Raw genomic sequence first — 20276 nt, forward strand, 5'->3', positions numbered from 1 at the left:
ACTCATAATAATTACTCTTTTGTTAGCTGTGGTTTCTGGCTCCAAAAGATGGATCTCCAGCCTTTAGCAACAGTATTATGTTCCATAGCCTGGGACAGAGAGAAAAAAAATCAAATTAACTTGAATACTTGCAAGAAATAGATGCACAGGACACATGCATCAACTCATAAAAGCCTCTAAATGGTCATGTCCATACACATACCAGCTGACCTTCTTACTCATGGATTTGTCACACCACATGCTCTTGATATATACAGTATACATATATATATATATATATATATATATATATATATATATATATATATATATATATATATATATATATATATATATATATATATATATATATATATATATACTATATAACTCATCCAGTCGCCAGTTTATCACCAAATGCAGAAGTAATATACTTACTTAAGGCATGATCTCTTGCACAGTATTTTCTCAATTCAACCTACTCATGATATGAAGAAAATGGAGTATGCAATATCTCACAGAGTAAAGGATTACAAAATGTTGTGGTTCAACTGTGTTCCAGTGTTCAGATATGGTGGTTCTGGCACAGAAGGAGTCAAATAATCCATTAGTAAGGGTGTCTATGGCAGCTCGGAAATAATGCCTTGTGCTAAGTCACCCTTGAACAGAGAATTCAGGTGCGCATTTAAAACTGTAGCTGTAAGCAGGGCAATCAACTGTGTTAGCAGCAACGAAAATGTGGACTGACAATGATTCATGATTACAATGAGCCACTGGCAAGGGAGTGTAGAATAGCTAGCAGATGCACCAACCAAGAATTATTAAGAATAATTCTCGATAGAAAGTGAATTCTCCCTAAAATAAAAATGTTACTGGTTCTGAACAAGTCATGAAAAAAGTCAGAATTGTTCTAGTTTACAACAATTAAACAGCAGTGTAAAGTACTGATGCATAGTACTTGGGAAATAGTTTTAGCATTAAAAGTTAAGTCTCTATGCTGAATTATACTTTCTAGTGTGCAAATCACCTATAATATAAATAATTATGGTTACATTTATTAATGAATGTGTCAATTCATTAACACTTTCCTGACTTTTAGTTCTGTTTAGTTTACAATTATTTTACATCTCAAAGCTATATTTATATGTAGTTTTATGTTAATTAGAAACTATATATATATATATATATATATATATATATATATATATATATATATATATATATATATATATATATATATATATATATATATATATATAATGCACAAGAGCCAATATCATGTAAATTATATCCTTGTAAACGGTGCTTAGTGATCATTGGTTATAATCAGATCTTAGTGATCTAAATTCTGTCACAGAATTTAATTCTGTGTATTATAATAAATAAAGTATCCCCTGTTGCAAAATATAAGGAAATTTGAAGTCACCTTGGAGTTAAACTGTCTAAAAAAATCGGCTTCGTGTTTTTATATGGTCATGGAACTCCTCAGTAATAATATGCTATAATATGCTTATATTTTACAAGAGGAAGTACTTTATTCATTATACATATAATACAAAGAAATTGTGTATACTGTATAAATCTGTACTCATTTATGAAAAATAGGTGCAGGACAGGAGTGTAACTTCATACTACTCCCAACTACCCCCACCTCGCTGGCTCTATGTAAGCAACTCGTGTTGGACGCACTTCATGTCACACTTGGGACTCCAGGGGAAAATAGTAGCGCGTCAGGTTTTGCTACAGGTGAGTGGCTGGTAGGGTGGAGCTTATGTGCTATGTAATGTGGGTAATACAAAACCTGAACTTGATGAAAGGCAGATGACATGGTATATGGATATGGTGATTTATTAAAGGAAACAATATAGATTTGATGCAGGCTTAAAGAAATACAAAAGTCCTTTACCAGGCCAATGGTCAGAGGCAGGTGGCAAACTGGAAGAGTCTGATAAATCGCAGAAGGTCTGTGCAGGCAGCTGACAAAGAGAGTCCAATAGGCAGGTTGAGTTCAGGGACAGGCTGGAGTGAGGGAGTAGTCCGGAAAACAGGCCAAGGTAAGTACCAGGAGGTTAACAGTAATCAGGAACAGTGGCGTAACTAGATATTACTGGGCCCCAAAGCAAATTATTTTTCAGGCCCCCAAAATGTTTAGAGGTTGACTTGTTTCTCCAATATTTATTGAAATTGTATATGAATTAGGGCCTCATGGGGCCCCTATACCTCCTGGGCCCCCCTGCAGCCGCAGGGTCTGCTTCCTCTATAGTTACGCCCCTGATCAGGAACAGGGGCAAAGGAACTAGGCATGAATTAGGACCTCAGGAACAGGAGTCAGGGCAGGAACAAACAAGAAACCAGCCAGGAGTCGAGCAGTTAACAAGTTCAGAGAGCTTTATTGAAAGCAAAATCATAGTAACAGAAATAACATATCATTGAAATATATAATCACAGAAAATCACAGAATACAGTGTTTGTTAAAAGATACAGATCACACAAAAAAATCCAAGTTAGTTTACATAAAAGTACAATATTATTTTAAAATGTGTGACCATTCACTTTGTTTTGTTCCTTTCTTTTTATCAATTAAGAAATACTAATGCATCATGCTGAGGGCCAGGGCTATGCGATCACATAATAAAATATTTTCTGAACTATAATGCATTATATTTCTGGGCATTTCGGCAGTGCAATCCACACCTCTCTAATATTGGAAAGCCCTGGTAGGGAGATGTTGATGCACACAGGCCCAAGCCAAGTCCTTTTGGCTATTAAACAGCTCTTTGTGACATACCCTGGCCTATACACATTCAGTCTCTATCTCATTTAGGTTTCACAATTTCTGATACATAAAAGAATTGTTTTATTTTTAGCTTTTTTAAAAGGTCCTCCAGAGATACATTTTCCAGGTTAAAATCACTTATGGCGTCTCTTAAAATCTCATAAAATAAGGAACAGCTAAATCAAACTGGTTTTTTTTAGAGATAAAACACACCATGAATATTTCTTAAAAATAAATCCTGCAGAGTATTTCATAATAAAGGACCAGTAGTTATCAGAATGATAATTCTTAAGGCATAAAACAAAATATTTTGTATATAAAAACCATTTATAGCGGGTTTCATCATAAAAATTATTTTTAATCTTTCCATTTTGGATCCCCATATAAAAATAAAACATGTTCTTATAATTTGTTTGTAAAATCAGCACTGATGGGGGATAGATAAGAGCAGAATATAATAAAATGGCCATTAAAACCATAGTAAGGTGCCTCGTTGTCCATTAAATAATTAATCCATTTATTTTTTTCATTACCATATTACAAGTTTCTTCACCATAGTTTGTAAGTTGGAAATGTCCTGTCCTTTGAAACACTCTTTTTATGGGCAACGCATCTGAACATAATATTGCAATATTGTCCTTGTACCCTGCCACTTTTGCCTGCAGCCCTCCACCACTTGGTACATGAACTATGCGGATCTTCTTGTCTCACCTTATAGAACATAAAAGTAATTCAATGGCACAAATAAAAAGCAGTGGGGATAAGGGACATCCTTGTTTGATACCACAGTTTAAATTAAAACATTCAGTCATAAAAACATTTACTAAAACCTGGCTAGTGCAGTTGGCATAAAAGTCTCTTAAGAATGATAAAAAAAACCTTCAGGTATACCCATTTTCTTTAAACATTGAAAAGATACACATGGGATATGCAGTCAAAAGCCTTTTCAAAATCAAGTAATAAAATTGCCAGACGCTTCCTATGGTCTTTTACTTACCAGTCCATATGCTGTCTCTCCTAAGATTAGTTATTTGGTGGATTGTGCGCCCATGGATACCATACACTTGATATATAACCTGGCCTAAAACTTACTTCAGTCTATTTGCATACACTTTGGCAAGAATTGTATAATCAGTGTTCAGCAAGGTTATACTCCTCCAGTTTTTAGGGTCAGACTTGTTGCCTTCCTTGGGTAGTAGAGAAATTACTCCTTTTTTCCAGGAAGCTGGCAGTTTTTTTAGCATAAAAACACTTGTTAAAAAGACATAAAAGATCATCCCTTAAAATATCCCTCACATAAAATTCAATGTGTATCCCATCCCAATGTGTATTTCTTTGTATGGTGTCAAAGAGCTCTTTCTCTGTAATACATTCATTAAGGATAGCTGCCACATCATGATATAAAACAAGAATAATATCATTAAGAGCATCTTTCATAAAACTATTATGAATAATCTTAGTGGCATATCAATTTTGATAAAACGTTAAAACCTTTTTTTGAATGCGACCTCTCATCCTCTTTTTCAGTGATTAATTCTCTGGAGGACTCAACTTTTGTAAAAAAAAAAAAATACCTGGTACCTTTTACATTCTCTTATCATTCTGGACTTTTAAACAACATGCTGGTCTTAAAAATCACATTCTTTGCCTTTTCCACCAGAGAATTTTCAACATCGCAAAAAATATCTTTAAACTTATAGGGCGTCTGTAATTGAGTGTTAAGTCTCATAGTACTCTTTCGTTTCTTTTGCATTCTGTACCCCAAGTTTGATAAAATAACGCTTGATTTAACCCTTTCTTTAACTATTTCCCAGAACATCAGTATTGTGCACATTTTCCTTCTTCCAGTCTTAAAAACATCATAAATATTCTTATTATTGAGCAAGGTGATTTCCAGAAACCCCTTCCTACCTTTTGCTCAGCTAGACTTAAAATATTAAAAAGTACCACTTTGTGATCTGAAATTATTTTTTTCTCATCTATGCATTTTAACTGTGTAAAATATTTGGAAATGAAAACATAATGAAGTCTGAAGCCAAAAGTGTTACTTTTCCATGGGCGCATCTTTATGTAAACACATAAAAGCATCTTTGCACTTTAAATCACCAATTATATTCCTTCGGTCTCGAAGCAGCAGGTGAAGACTCCTCCTTCTCTTCTGAAATAGTGGACTCCTCCCTCAGGGCAGGAACCAGAGCCAGCGGAGAAAACTCCATTTTATCACCAGGACCTCTCTCATCTGGAACATCAGGAACCACCTCTGGAACTGTTGGTTAGGACAGCCTTCTACAGGAACACAATGAGCTTTCTCCACAGGTTTGGGTACAGACTTCACCCGCTCCCCACCAGGGGCAGCCTTTTGCACAGTGTGGACAGGTATAATACACATGACCTACCCCAAGGCAGGAATTGCAGCATTTAGCCTTGGGGACTCATATTGTCGTGTGTTTGAATGTGTCACAATTTCGGCATCTGCACACTTGCTAGCAGTCATCTATGGAATGTCCATATTCATGACACAAGTGACAAAAACTGCCCATTCCATCATAAAACCAATCCTCATTATGCTTTTCAATGTATAGCATTAGCGGAAGGATGAATTAGTAATAATTTAGTAAAGAAGCCTTTTTAAATACTAAACTTCCTTGATCTCTTGTGATTTATTTATTTGTGTGGCTGAAGCAGTCAATGCAGTTGAGTAGAAATGACCACATCATTTTCAAATATACTGTAAATGGAGCTCTTAGGATTGTTACCATGCTTAGGAATCTCAGCCTTCCTGTTGTTTAGCCAGACAGATTTGGTAGATTAAACTAAGGCAATGAGAAAGGGATAAGCAAATAAGCTGGGAAAGTTTTTTACCACCGTCTGTATTACCCTTGTTGGAGGGTAGAAACTTGCAGCTTCATCATATATTTGTGAGCCTCATATAAATACACATTCACAGTGAATAAAAAGGAAAAATATATCTTCTAGGACATGGCAAACCAAGCCTAATGTATTTCATGCCTGCCGGGGCTCCTATTCAAATGCTCATGTAGAAGTCAATGGGAGTTTTCCTAGGTAAAATAAATGCAATTTTTTTGTTTTTTCTAATATTTTGGTGGACACCATCATTCTAATGAGTAGAACGTGATTTTCTGCATTCAAGGTTTTTTGAGATTTAAGTTTCTAATAAATAAGCACTCGTTCCAGTTTGTTGAATTTTCAAGTTTTTTTTGTGCTAAACATGACTCCCCAAGACAAACATATAGATGGTTAAGAAAAGACAGGCAGAAACAGTAGAGAAAAATGGCAAGCAGTCAAACACAGAATAATCTTGTATATGTTTAGACTAATGGAACAAAAAAAAAGCCAGCTCAAATAAATTATGCAACCCTATTACCTAAAAGTCATCTCAGGAAATACATAATGTTATCCAGTTGTTGCCAGTGGAAGTGTGCATAATATAGTTTAGTATGTTTCAAAAAAAATGTCAAAATGGATTAAATGTTTTTACAATTGAAATATTTTAAATATGTTTTAATATCAAAACAGATAGATGTGTAATTCAGCAGAATGTTTTTGACTACATTGAGCAGTTGAACACCATGGTGCTCTTTGAGTTGGAGCATGAAGACCTTAAAAACGGAAAACTGTGTCGGTGTTGTTTAACATGGGTACAGCTTCTCTTAGGGCCCCTACATAGAGCACTTGTGCTTGTACCTAGATTAGAAAAAAAACTGAGGTAGCCCTGTACTTAATGCCTGTGAAAAGTGTACATTTTGAAGGATATGTTTATAGTAAAGTATTATCAAACAGAAGTATTTTCATAGGCAAATAAAGGCATCACCTGCAATTAGCACCCAATTCCCATTGATCTAGGAACCAGCACTCCCTTAGAAATACTTGATAAATAAAAGGTACTGCCACTCAAATGCCAGTTCCAATTGGGGACTAGCTTGTGTGATTTATTTGTCAAACAATTCCCACAATGTTTTGGGGCATGTCCCTCATCAGGTAGGGACACAAGTATGTTTAAGCAGAAATCCATTACATACTGGCACATATTTAGATTGTAATAATGCACTTAGATTGGTGGTACTCTGAAGGTTGCAAAACTTCAAATTCCATTATGCAAATTAGTATTATTTAACCATGGAGTTAACGTAAAACAAATATATTTTAAAATACCTACGTATATTTGATTATTGTTGAACCTCTTTTGAATTTCATACAACAGACTGCTGTCTGTGAGCTCACTCAGTGTTGCCAGGTCATCATTTGGGGCTGGAGGCATTAATTTAATCTATAAACATAACAAACACATGAAGGAATTAAGAATATTTGTTTTATTGCAAGCAAAGACATGCAACATTAGCCTTCTAATTATAAGCATGATTAATTAAATGTTATGAATACAAAGTTTAGTTGTAATCTAAGCATGGCTTAGATGTCCCTTATTTATATACATTTGCACATAACAGCATAGTAAAACTTACTCTCATCTATTTACCTTTAACCTTTTTTGTTTTGGTGGCACTCTCATTTGCTGTGCTGTTTATTGCCATGTAGACATTCGGATAGCAAAAACTTAATACTTTCAAGAGTTTTTCTTCCCTGGCTATACATGATGACATCATATTTATTATGGATTAAGCCATTTTTTCCCCCACTGAGACAGGTTTAGGAAAAAGCGAGAAACTCACAGGTTCTTCTTTTCAGAGTTATCATCACAAAAAATGTGTATGAAATAAAAAGATATGAAAGAACCTTTACAAAGTTAGCAGTGATTATACAGTGATTGCCCATTAACACTTTTAAATACTATATACAAAGTACAGCTCTCCCTTCATCTACTGCTTGTTCTCTCTTCATCTACTGCTTGTTTGAAAGATGACCTTAGCTTGGAACATAAAACACCCCAATTGTCATCCATGAGGTTAAATTGCTTTTCTCTGCCAAGACCTGTGCTGGAAGGACTTTAGTGACCTTTTCTTTGATATAATTCTAGTAACAACAGTGACCACAGAGGAATAACATACAGTAGACCAGTGGACCAAATCCTAAGAAAATATATCCATAACTCAGCCAGTACATTTAGGGGTCTATTTCTATATTCTGTATAAAAAGTGGAGTGAAGGATTACTGAAGATGTTGCCCAGAGCAACCAATCAGCAATTAGATTTCAACAGTTAGAAAACAAAAGCAACGATCTCATTGGTTGCTATGAGCAACATCACTGGTAATGTTTAACTCCACTTTTTTACGCAGAATGATAAATAGACCCCTTATTATAAGGAAAGTACACCACCATCAAATCAGCTATCGCTATCAGGCAAAACTGCTGCAATAAATGTGGAAAATGTGTCAAAAACTACTGCTGAGATATTGACGGAGTTTAAAAATTGATTTTAAATTTAAGGGGTGAAGTCTAGCATCATTTGATATATTGTTTTTGGTTTAAGGACACTGAATAGCATTTCTTTCCAATCACATTACCAAAGACCTCTCTGCAATTTCTACAAGATGCATCAAAAACTTTTCCTGAGACATTTATATACATCTCAACTCTCTGTCCAACCAAAGGATAACCAGTCTAAAGTTTTCTGCACTTTTCTGAACATATAGTGGGACATTCACTAAGAATCGTAGTTGCGCTGGAGTCCGCTTCGCCACACTTCGCCAGGCCTTTTTTGACAGTGCTCCGCAAATTCACTACACAAGCCTGGGAAACCTTCAAAACATCAAATAAAATTTTTATTTTGCCCTACACATGTGCCCACTGTATAGTTAAGTTTCCATGAGTTAGGAAATGTAAGGGGGAAGGAGGGGAGCCCCAAAAAATTTTTCGATCTTTTTCAGCCTATCACCCATAATAAAGAAAAAACGCCAGCGTTTTTTGGGACTTAGAAATTTTTTTTACTTTTTTTGAAGCAATCCCTATCTACTCTATTGCGCTTCGCCTGGTCTCAGGTGGCGAAGGAAGTCTGGAGTAAAAGGTAGTTAGTGAATTTGCGAAGTAACAAAAATGCTCAACGCTAGCGAATTCACGCTAGCGTTAGGCACTTCAGCGCTTAGTGAATTTGCCCCTTAGTTTCTTGGAGATGGTAATCTGCTGAAACCACTTCCTGGACCCAGACCCAAAATGATTTGTCCACCTTAACTACTTTTCAAGGCCTTTTGTAGAAATGAGAAGGTCAACAAAACGTCTTTCTGTGGAAATGATAATTACACAGAATGTTCTTGCTTCTTAGAGAGTCTTAAAAACCCATGTATAATGAGTCTCTAGGAGGGCACCTGCTGAATTCTCTGGCTGTTAATCAGCCATCTGGAGTAATGACTCAAAATTCATCTAACTTATGGTATACCACCTTCCTCCATCATATTGGATATTAAATTACATGACTTTAAGAAATTTCACAGTATTTGGACAAACTGAATATTAGAAACCATAACTGATAATATTATAATGCGTTTAGCTCAATGCAAACATTTTGAAAGCTGGTAATCACACATACTGTATGTGTATCTTTCCATGGTCTTCTGTGAAACCCTTCTGTGAAATAACTGCAATTTAAAAGACCTTCTCAGATTTATAAATGTGTTGCCTCCTCTTAACCCTAATTCTGAGCAACTATCCCCTGTATTATTTTTTCACTAAAAACACTATTCACAGTGTTGTCTCCTGTGAGCGATAACTAGATAAACTGCATCTAGCATCTGAACAACATTCTTTTAAAGCTTCTCTTTTCTCTGGATTTTAGGTGAAACTGGAGGCACAAAAGTACTAAAAGGGAGGGAAAGGTTATTGTGGAAACTCTAAACAATTGCTCATTGAACCCTGTAGATGGCCATCACTTTGTTAGCTTGGTTCTACACTTCATTATACTCTAATTTATTGCTGGAACTGTAAAAAAGCCGGACTGTCCATTTTTTCAGAATACAGATCTTGAAAATTCTTGAATATTCATTACCATGTTTATAATAATTTCAGTGAGTTCTACCAAAACCAAAGTTACAAGAGGCTTTTTCACAACTCACCTGCACTTTCTTATAACATGACAGAATTTTTTCATGTGGATTTTAAAGAACCTACTGAATGGGTGCTGCCAGTGCTATATCACTACATATTCTCTCTTTTAGATTAGTGTGAATGAGACAAGGCAAGGTTAATTAACATTAATGTGTTAATTGAAGATTTAAACAGAATGACACTATTTTATAATGGTTATTTTTAGAAATCTATGGATATGTAAATCAAACCGTTATTTTTCCTAGAAAAATCTGTAGCAAATATTCTGTCTCTCTATTTTACTAAATACTTCCCTCCCACGTTTATCAGAAAACGGAAAAACAAAACATATACTATGAAAATAAATAAATACATGGAGTTAATACGTACGTAGATCTTCCGGCAAACATATGGACTTTTTTATATATTCAATGAAAAATATTGTTAAGAGAATAAATTTAGCAGTAGGGTGTGCAAGCCAAACATTTTCTATTATATTTTGTTTCTGTGTCCGTATTATATTTGCTGTTTTAATGCTGTAATTTCCTATGTTACCATACCTGTTCCAGTTTAGTAGTACTACTGGCTGTAATTTTTTCCGATGCAGTTTCTTGTGGGATTTTGGTTAAAGTTTTCCCCGAATCTTTGAACATTGTGTCTTTTTCCAACAAACTATCTTGTTTTGAAATTGGTAAAGCCAAAGGACGTCTGCAAAAAAGAAAAAAGTAATAAAAAGGTAACATTAAGTAACACTAATTAATAAAGAAAAACATCAATCTCAGTAGGACATAAATAATTAAACTGAGGAATCTGTTTCATGGGGATTTTGATAAATTTGGTTATTTGCTAAAAATCACAGTATAAATATTTAGTTTAATTCTAGTGATGGGCGAATTTGCGGCGTTTCACTTCGCCGAAAAAATCGTGAATTTCGCCCGAAATTTGCGAAACGGCGAAAAATTCACGAAACTGCGCCGGCGCCCGTTTTTGACGCCGGCGCCCGTTTTCGGCGCCAGCGTCCGTTTTTTCGAAAAAAAAAATTATTCGTTGGCGGCGAAACGCGCAAATTCGCCGCAAATTCGCGCCTGGCGAATAAATTTGCCCATCACTATTTAATTCTAAAAGATACCAAAGCAATAGTTATATCTGTGCAATCAAGGCAATAGACAAACAAAAGGACCTGGTAGATCTTTAAAACTTCCACCCCTAATATAGCTACATTTATTTGTAATCCTATACATTTTTGATGACATATTTCACATGTGAAATAACAGTTATTCTCCTCATCACAACAATGAACAAGTATTTAAATTATTTCTGTATAAGTAATTTATTTTCTTACAAAATAAAAGCCAACATACAGTTTATTAGCAGCAAGAGGAATATCATTTGCAATTTCCTCATATGGCTCTTCTTGGAATTCTGTGCATAATGATGTTCCATTCTTCTTTCTTTCTACTGCAAGATCTTCAGCTTTGAGCAGCATGTCTTGAATGCCTTCTGTAACAGCAACATCTACAGAAGAATAATGGAGGGGATCAGTTGCTTTTAACTTACAAGTACATCTGTAATAAATCTTTCCATATATAATAATATATCCTGAATCTAGTATAAGTAAATTTAAAACAACTGGACTTGCAGAGTAATCATTGAAGACATTTCACTACTCATCCGAGCAGCTTCTTCAGTTCAACTGACTGGTGTGGGAAGTTCTTGGCATATAAACTCTTCCACTAATCCAATCACAATGGCACATTGTAACTCTTCAAAGAGGTGACATCTGAAATGTCTTCAATGATTACTCAGCAAGTCCAGTTGTTTAAGATTTACCTATACTAGATATACCATGACCTGGATGAATGAAAATCTTCATAGTCAATATATACTGAACACTTTGAGCCAGACAATTTTTGAGCCTAAGGGCACATAAACAACTAAAATGTATGATCACATTTATCTACAATGACTAGTGAAGTACACTACACCACAAGATAATCCCAATCAATAAGAATATTGGGCTTGTAATAAATAATTTTTTTTGGGTAAAAGGAAGAGACAAAGGGGCACATTTACTTAGGGTTAAATAACGAGGGTTAATTAATTAACCCTCGATATTCGACCATCGAAGTAAAATCCTTCGACTTTGAATATCAAAGTAGAAGGATTTACCGCATTTCCTACGATCGTACGATGGATTAAAATCGTTTCGAAGGATTTTAATCCATCGATCTAAGGATTTTCCTTCAATCAGAAAATTGTTAGGAAGCATATGGGGACCTTCCGCATAGGCTAACATTGATGTTCTGTAGGTTTTAGGTGGCAAAGTACTTGGTCAAAGTTTTTTTTAAAGAGACAGTACTTCGACTATCGAGTAGTCGAGCGATTTTTAGTTCGAATCGTTTGATTCGTAGTCGTAGTCGAAGGTAGCCAAAAAAAACGTTCGAAATTCGAAGTATTTTTTCTTCTAATCCTTCACTCGAGCTAAGTGAATGTGCCCCGAAATGTCACCTATAAATCTTATAAATGACAAGTAAATTGCCACTAAAATTGTAGTTTTCACTAAAGAAAGTACCATGGTAAGAGTGGTTAAATGTAAATAATATATTTGGGGGTACATTACGATCGTAGGAAATGCGGTAAAAAATTTTACTTTGACGGTTGAATATGGAGGGTTAATTAACCCTTGATATTCGACCCTAAGTAAATGTTCCCCTTAGTGTTGTACAAAGGAAGTTGCTAGTATCCTAAACTCAGAATGAGCACCAAGGTTCCAGTCAGTGCTCACATTGCCTATAACAGTCACCTTTCACATTGGGAGAAACCTTCACTACTTGAATGCCATCAGGTATTATAATGAGAGAACCAAGGCAAGGGTTTTAGGCAGGTAAGAGAACTGAAACGTGTGTCAGGAATGACAGAGAAATAGTAAGTGTAGTTGTGTAATACCAATACAAAAGGGTGCAATACTAATCAGACAGTTGTAGCATGGAATCAGGAACCAGAAGGTTAGTCAAGGACACAGGCCAGGTTTAAACCAATCAATGAACACAGTACAAAGCAGGATCCAAAAAAATAGTCAGTAACAGGCTATGGTCAGTACAGGCAGCGAATCAGCAGAGGCCAGGGACAGGCAAGAGTCAAGGAACAGGAAACCAGACAATAAGCACACCCAGAAACTATCTCAAAATAGCCCTACATTGGGCAATGAAAAAATGGACGAGGAGCCTTTAAATACTTGAATTTGTGCCAAGCTCAATAACATCAGACACGGTGCGCCGAATAAAAGGACGCGGGTGCCAAAACACGAAACACAGCTAAACAGAAGAATGTGGGCATCCAAGCGAGGCGAATAGAGGGCATTGCCTTTTTTCATATGCATGCTATGTGAGCTGTTTCCCTCGGTTTTCTAAAGTCTAGAGCTGTATTATTGTGCCTAGATGAACACCACCTACAGAGTGGGGTCTAAAATATCGCTAGAAATTGTTTAGTGGGTTAGATGTGATGTCAAGTTTAAACATGGTCTGTAAAAATGAGTTAGTCCAGCTGGAGAAGAATGAAACTTAAATGTTTAAATGACTTCTTTGATAACAGGTCAAATAGAGTGGAAATATTTAATAACAGATAATTGATTGGCCATAATTACAGTTGCCCTGTTGATAAATGAGTGAGATTTACTTTATTTACACAATTTATCGATAGTTCATAAACATTATTCATTAAAATGTTAACAAGTAGTGGGCTGATGGTCCAAAACATTATGCAGTTTATACACCATTCAAAATGTATCTGCAACTCTCTTTGTGAATAACCATCACAGAGTTCCATTCTGTCCCACAACTTGAGTCTCTGACTTTATGGTATTTCTTCTAAATGAATGTGTTAGATAACAGTAGCCTGTTCATGTCAGAGCTACATGCTGCCTGGACTGTGGTTTGGCTCTCTCTAGACTCCCACTGCTGTATATTCAATGGGAGCCTTTTCTATGAAGAATAGTTGAAACATAGATGAAAGGAGCTTCTCTAACAAGGTAGAGCAATGTATATGCTATTGCAGAGCTAAAAAAAATTATCTGCTCTGTATTCCATTTGTGTTTCTCTCATTTTTCCACAGTTTCAATAATTATTCGGTGAAGCAAAATAAGACAGTTTTGCACATAACTACATATAACCTACCAAAGATTGTCAATAATTATATAAATTACACATAAAAAATTACAATGCAGGAAGCAGCTCTTTTCTGGTTTTCTTTTTTGAAAGCAGATGTAAATGTGTTTTTCAATTACAAACAATAAACAAACCTGATGGCTTATCTTCATTGCAGTTTAGCATGTTAGGATTTGCTTGATGAGCCAGAAGGATTTTTACAAGGCTTGTCTGTGAAAAACAAATTAAGAAATACGTGTAAATCATGTATGTGAGATAAGGGAAATCACAGGTTATTTAATTATCTGCTTGAAATAGGATTGATTGTAACCATAAACCAATTGCAAAACATTAAACAGGACAAACCATCCCTCTCCTCTGAAAAATATCATCCCCACTACACTATTTAGTCACTGAAAAACATCAGGTACTTTGTGTATTAAAAAGATAAAAGGGGAAATGGAAGAAAAGATGCTCAGATGTTTTTGCAGGCGCTGTGCTGGCACCATGTAAACACAGGGACAACTGCCAAGATGGCACCATGACAGCCCAATTCAAGTGTATATAAATTGCAGCACTCCAGGTTTTTCCATTAAAACCGCTTTTATTTCAATATAGCATAGCGACGTTTCGGATACAAATGATCCTTTATCAAGCTAACAAAAACATCACCATAACTTCCTTATATACCCAAAACCTCTAGTGGCCATCACCCAGAATTACACATATTTGGCAGAACAGTATCTAACCCACATTACATTGAGCAGGGTTGTATTTTACATACATTGTATCACATCAAGAGTTTAAACAATGTTATTAAAAATTGTATCATATCACTTATCTATCTTGTTTCATGTCTTGTTCATTATCTCCCCTCAGTAGATCCTGCTGATGTTCTATAGAAGGTAAAGGGTACACAGTAATTATGAGCAATTAAAAACAGAGAATAAAAACTTTTTGTTATTTTTAAATATATAATAAAAACTTATTAAAAACAACTATCAAATCTATATCACTGCACTTAATTCATATTCCTTGTTCATGCCTCTAGGGGTCATAGTATCCAATCTACGGATCCAGCCTGCTTCACATTTAAGTAGTAGTTTAACTCTATCTCCCCTCTTCTAGGTCTAGGGATATGTTGTAAAACCTGAAAGCGTAATTGGGAGACAGAATGACCAGCTTCAACAAAGTGTTCTGCTACAGGGCTTTGTCGTACCCCTCTCCTAATATCAGATTTATGTTCACCCACTCTGTCCTTAAGTTGTCTGGTCGTCTGTCCCACATACATAAGTCCACAAGGACATTTTAAAGCATACACCACATATGTGGAAAGACAGGTATGATACCCCTTTATCTTAATAGCCGTACCTCTATGTGGATGATAAATCGTATCCCCTTTTAGACAACTATTACAGTGTTTGCATGACAAACACGGAAATGTACCGTTTTTTGGGCCCCAATAGTATCCTGTCGCATAGTTTTTTCTGGACCTACATCAGCTTTGACCAGCCTATCCCTTATTGATTGGGCCTTTTTATACGCAATACTTGGCGGCCTATCGAAGGGGCTCAGACCTGAAAATTCCACTCCCAATATTCTCCAGTGATTACAGACAATTTTACCAATCTGTCTAGATAGACTGTTATAGCCACTAATAAAAGTTAGCCTATCATCCTTCTTTGTTTTCTTATTTTTCTTATTTTTATTCACCTGTCCGGACATCACATCCCTCTTATATTTATCAAGGGTTTTTCTAGGGTAACCTCGGGCCACAAATTTATTCTCCATTTCATCCAACCTCTCTGTTACCTTTGATTTCTCTGATACAATTCGTTTAACTCGCGAAAATTGCGATTTTGGTACCGATCGTTTGATATGGGGTGGATGAAATGAAGAATAAAGTAACAAGGTGTTTTTGTCGGTTGGTTTTACATATAGGTCTGTTGCTAGTCCCCCCTCCTGCTTATAAATCAGGACATCCAAAAAATTTATACTTAAAAAATCCGACTGTATGGTAAATTTCAAGGCTGGTAAATAGCTATTCAATTCATCATAAAAATCCATGAGGATCGAATGTGGCCCTTCCCACAGCATAAATATATCGTCTATATAGCGATACCATACTTTACAGTATCGCTGAAATATTGAATTTTTATAGACAAAAGTTTCCTCAAATAAATTGACAAATATATTAGCATATGTGGGGGCCACATTCGATCCCATCGCGGTACCGCATCGTTGTTCGTAGAAAGTGTCCTGAAATAGAAAATAATTCCTTTCGAGTATAATACTAAGCATATTAATGATAAACCTTCTTTGTGCACCATCCCAACATGGATCATTCTCAATACAATATTTTACAGCCTCCAAGCCTCCTTCGTGAGGTATATTAGTATAGAGGCTCTCTATATCTAGTGTAACCAGATATCTCTCCTCACCTATCTTTCCCAAGCTCCTCAGCTTATTCAAAAAGTCAGAAGTATCTAGGATAAAAGATGTTTGTTTTTCCACATAAGGGCGTAAAATCCTATCTAGAAATATAGCTATAGGATTAAACACCGATTGTACACCTGCCACAATCGGGCGTCCCGGTGGACGCTGTACATTTTTGTGGATTTTTGGCAAAGTGTACAACACCGGAGTCACCGGATTGGATTGCTTTAAAAATTTTGCCAATTTCGGTTCTATTACCCTATTGTCCAGTGCTTCTCCTAATAAACGTTGAATCACCTTTTGAATACAAGGGAGGGGATCAGAGTGTAATGGAATATATGTGCTGTCGTCAGCTAACATGCCTTTAATAGTATCAATATAATACATTTTATCCATTACCACTACTGCCCCTCCCTTATCTGCTGGCTTGATTATAATATTTTTGTTTTCCTGTAATTTTCTTAGGGCTAGATTCTCACTTTTAGTTAAATTCAAGGTATTGCATTTGAAACCCCCTTGTTCATATTGTAATTTCAGATTATTAATATCACTTTTCACCATATTTATATAAGTATCAATGCCTTTAGAGTTCTTATTAGGTGTAAAATCACTTTTCAAGTGTAAATCCACCATAGATAGAGTAAAGGTGTTTTCATAGGTATTCTCATTGTCCACCAATTCCTGTGTATTTTGTATACTTGGTTGGGTCCCAAAGAAGGCTTTTAGCTTAATCAGCCTAAAAAACCGTGCCAGCTCTAAGTCAATTTCAAGGAAATTTGGGTAAGCATCAGGACAAAAGGATAAACCCTTTTGTAATAATTGAAGTTCATCCATAGTTAGTGTATAGGTAGATATATTTACCACCAGCGCGTCGGTCCCTTCTTTGTTCTCTGCGGTCGATGTTGTCTTGTGCCTCCGATGTTTGCGGCCGCCCCTCCTTCTCCGTCTGGTGGAATGGTTGTCTGTGAGCCACCTAGAAAATCCGCCGACGCAAATGAAGACACCAAGGAGTCGGTATCAGAATCCCTTGCAGAATTCTCCAAATTTCTCACATCACCTCTGCGTCGCGTGCGACGGCCGTAGGCCTAACTATGGATGAACTTCAATTATTACAAAAGGGTTTATCCTTTTGTCCTGATGCTTACCCAAATTTCCTTGAAATTGACTTAGAGCTGGCACGGTTTTTTAGGCTGATTAAGCTAAAAGCCTTCTTTGGGACCCAACCAAGTATACAAAATACACAGGAATTGGTGGACAATGAGAATACCTATGAAAACACCTTTACTCTATCTATGGTGGATTTACACTTGAAAAGTGATTTTACACCTAATAAGAACTCTAAAGGCATTGATACTTATATAAATATGGTGAAAAGTGATATTAATAATCTGAAATTACAATATGAACAAGGGGGTTTCAAATGCAATACCTTGAATTTAACTAAAAGTGAGAATCTAGCCCTAAGAAAATTACAGGAAAACAAAAATATTATAATCAAGCCAGCAGATAAGGGAGGGGCAGTAGTGGTAATGGATAAAATGTATTATATTGATACTATTAAAGGCATGTTAGCTGACGACAGCACATATATTCCATTACACTCTGATCCCCTCCCTTGTATTCAAAAGGTGATTCAACGTTTATTAGGAGAAGCACTGGACAATAGGGTAATAGAACCGAAATTGGCAAAATTTTTAAAGCAATCCAATCCGGTGACTCCGGTGTTGTACACTTTGCCAAAAATCCACAAAAATGTACAGCGTCCACCGGGACGCCCGATTGTGGCAGGTGTACAATCGGTGTTTAATCCTATAGCTATATTTCTAGATAGGATTTTACGCCCTTATGTGGAAAAACAAACATCTTTTATCCTAGATACTTCTGACTTTTTGAATAAGCTGAGGAGCTTGGGAAAGATAGGTGAGGAGAGATATCTGGTTACACTAGATATAGAGAGCCTCTATACTAATATACCTCACGAAGGAGGCTTGGAGGCTGTAAAATATTGTATTGAGAATGATCCATGTTGGGATGGTGCACAAAGAAGGTTTATCATTAATATGCTTAGTATTATACTCGAAAGGAATTATTTTCTATTTCAGGACACTTTCTACGAACAACGATGCGGTACCGCGATGGGATCGAATGTGGCCCCCACATATGCTAATATATTTGTCAATTTATTTGAGGAAACTTTTGTCTATAAAAATTCAATATTTCAGCGATACTGTAAAGTATGGTATCGCTATATAGACGATATATTTATGCTGTGGGAAGGGCCACATTCGATCCTCATGGATTTTTATGATGAATTGAATAGCTATTTACCAGCCTTGAAATTTACCATACAGTCGGATTTTTTAAGTATAAATTTTTTGGATGTCCTGATTTATAAGCAGGAGGGGGGACTAGCAACAGACCTATATGTAAAACCAACCGACAAAAACACCTTGTTACTTTATTCTTCATTTCATCCACCCCATATCAAACGATCGGTACCAAAATCGCAATTTTCGCGAGTTAAACGAATTGTATCAGAGAAATCAAAGGTAACAGAGAGGTTGGATGAAATGGAGAATAAATTTGTGGCCCGAGGTTACCCTAGAAAAACCCTTGATAAATATAAGAGGGATGTGATGTCCGGACAGGTGAATAAAAATAAGAAAAATAAGAAAACAAAGAAGGATGATAGGCTAACTTTTATTAGTGGCTATAACAGTCTATCTAGACAGATTGGTAAAATTGTCTGTAATCACTGGAGAATATTGGGAGTGGAATTTTCAGGTCTGAGCCCCTTCGATAGGCCGCCAAGTATTGCGTATAAAAAGGCCCAATCAATAAGGGATAGGCTGGTCAAAGCTGATGTAGGTCCAGAAAAAACTATGCGACAGGATACTATTGGGGCCCAAAAAAACGGTACATTTCCGTGTTTGTCATGCAAACACTGTAATAGTTGTCTAAAAGGGGATACGATTTATCATCCACATAGAGGTACGGCTATTAAGATAAAGGGGTATCATACCTGTCTTTCCACATATGTGGTGTATGCTTTAAAATGTCCTTGTGGACTTATGTATGTGGGACAGACGACCAGACAACTTAAGGACAGAGTGGGTGAACATAAATCTGATATTAGGAGAGGGGTACGACAAAGCCCTGTAGCAGAACACTTTGTTGAAGCTGGTCATTCTGTCTCCCAATTACGCTTTCAGGTTTTACAACATATCCCTAGACCTAGAAGAGGGGGAGATAGAGTTAAACTACTACTTAAATGTGAAGCAGGCTGGATCCGTAGATTGGATACTATGACCCCTAGAGGCATGAACAAGGAATATGAATTAAGTGCAGTGATATAGATTTGATAGTTGTTTTTAATAAGTTTTTATTATATATTTAAAAATAACAAAAAGTTTTTATTCTCTGTTTTTAATTGCTCATAATTACTGTGTACCCTTTACCTTCTATAGAACATCAGCAGGATCTACTGAGGGGAGATAATGAACAAGACATGAAACAAGATAGATAAGTGATATGATACAATTTTTAATAACATTGTTTAAACTCTTGATGTGATACAATGTATGTAAAATACAACCCTGCTCAATGTAATGTGGGTTAGATACTGTTCTGCCAAATATGTGTAATTCTGGGTGATGGCCACTAGAGGTTTTGGGTATATAAGGAAGTTATGGTGATGTTTTTGTTAGCTTGATAAAGGATCATTTGTATCCGAAACGTCGCTATGCTATATTGAAATAAAAGCGGTTTTAATGGAAAAACCTGGAGTGCTGCAATTTATATACACTTGAATTGGAGGTATGTGGAGGTGAACATACAGTACGTTTGTTGCGTGCACCCTGAAGAGTTAATGACTTGAAGTGTATTGAAGTGTGCTGGATATCGACTGTGAAAGACCATGACAGCCCAATGCAGAGCAATGATGTCTTTA

The 20276-nt window shown here is 36.0% G+C and overlaps 1 protein-coding gene across 1 annotated transcript in view; it reads right to left on the minus strand.

The window, feature by feature from the left end:
* Positions 1 to 20276, minus strand: part of myo16.L (myosin XVI L homeolog) — a 156092-nt gene that overhangs the window by 91279 nt on the left and 44537 nt on the right. Inside the window, exons 8-11 of the mRNA XM_041582398.1 lie at positions 14047 to 14122; positions 11111 to 11264; positions 10310 to 10457; positions 6933 to 7043 (exon numbers count right to left, since the gene is read on the minus strand). Coding sequence (XP_041438332.1) covers positions 6933 to 7043; positions 10310 to 10457; positions 11111 to 11264; positions 14047 to 14122 — 489 coding nt within the window. The remainder of the gene's footprint in view (positions 1 to 6932; positions 7044 to 10309; positions 10458 to 11110; positions 11265 to 14046; positions 14123 to 20276) is intronic.

This window comes from Xenopus laevis, chromosome 2L, assembly GCF_017654675.1.
Source record: "Xenopus laevis strain J_2021 chromosome 2L, Xenopus_laevis_v10.1, whole genome shotgun sequence".
NCBI lineage: Eukaryota > Metazoa > Chordata > Amphibia > Anura > Pipidae > Xenopus > Xenopus laevis.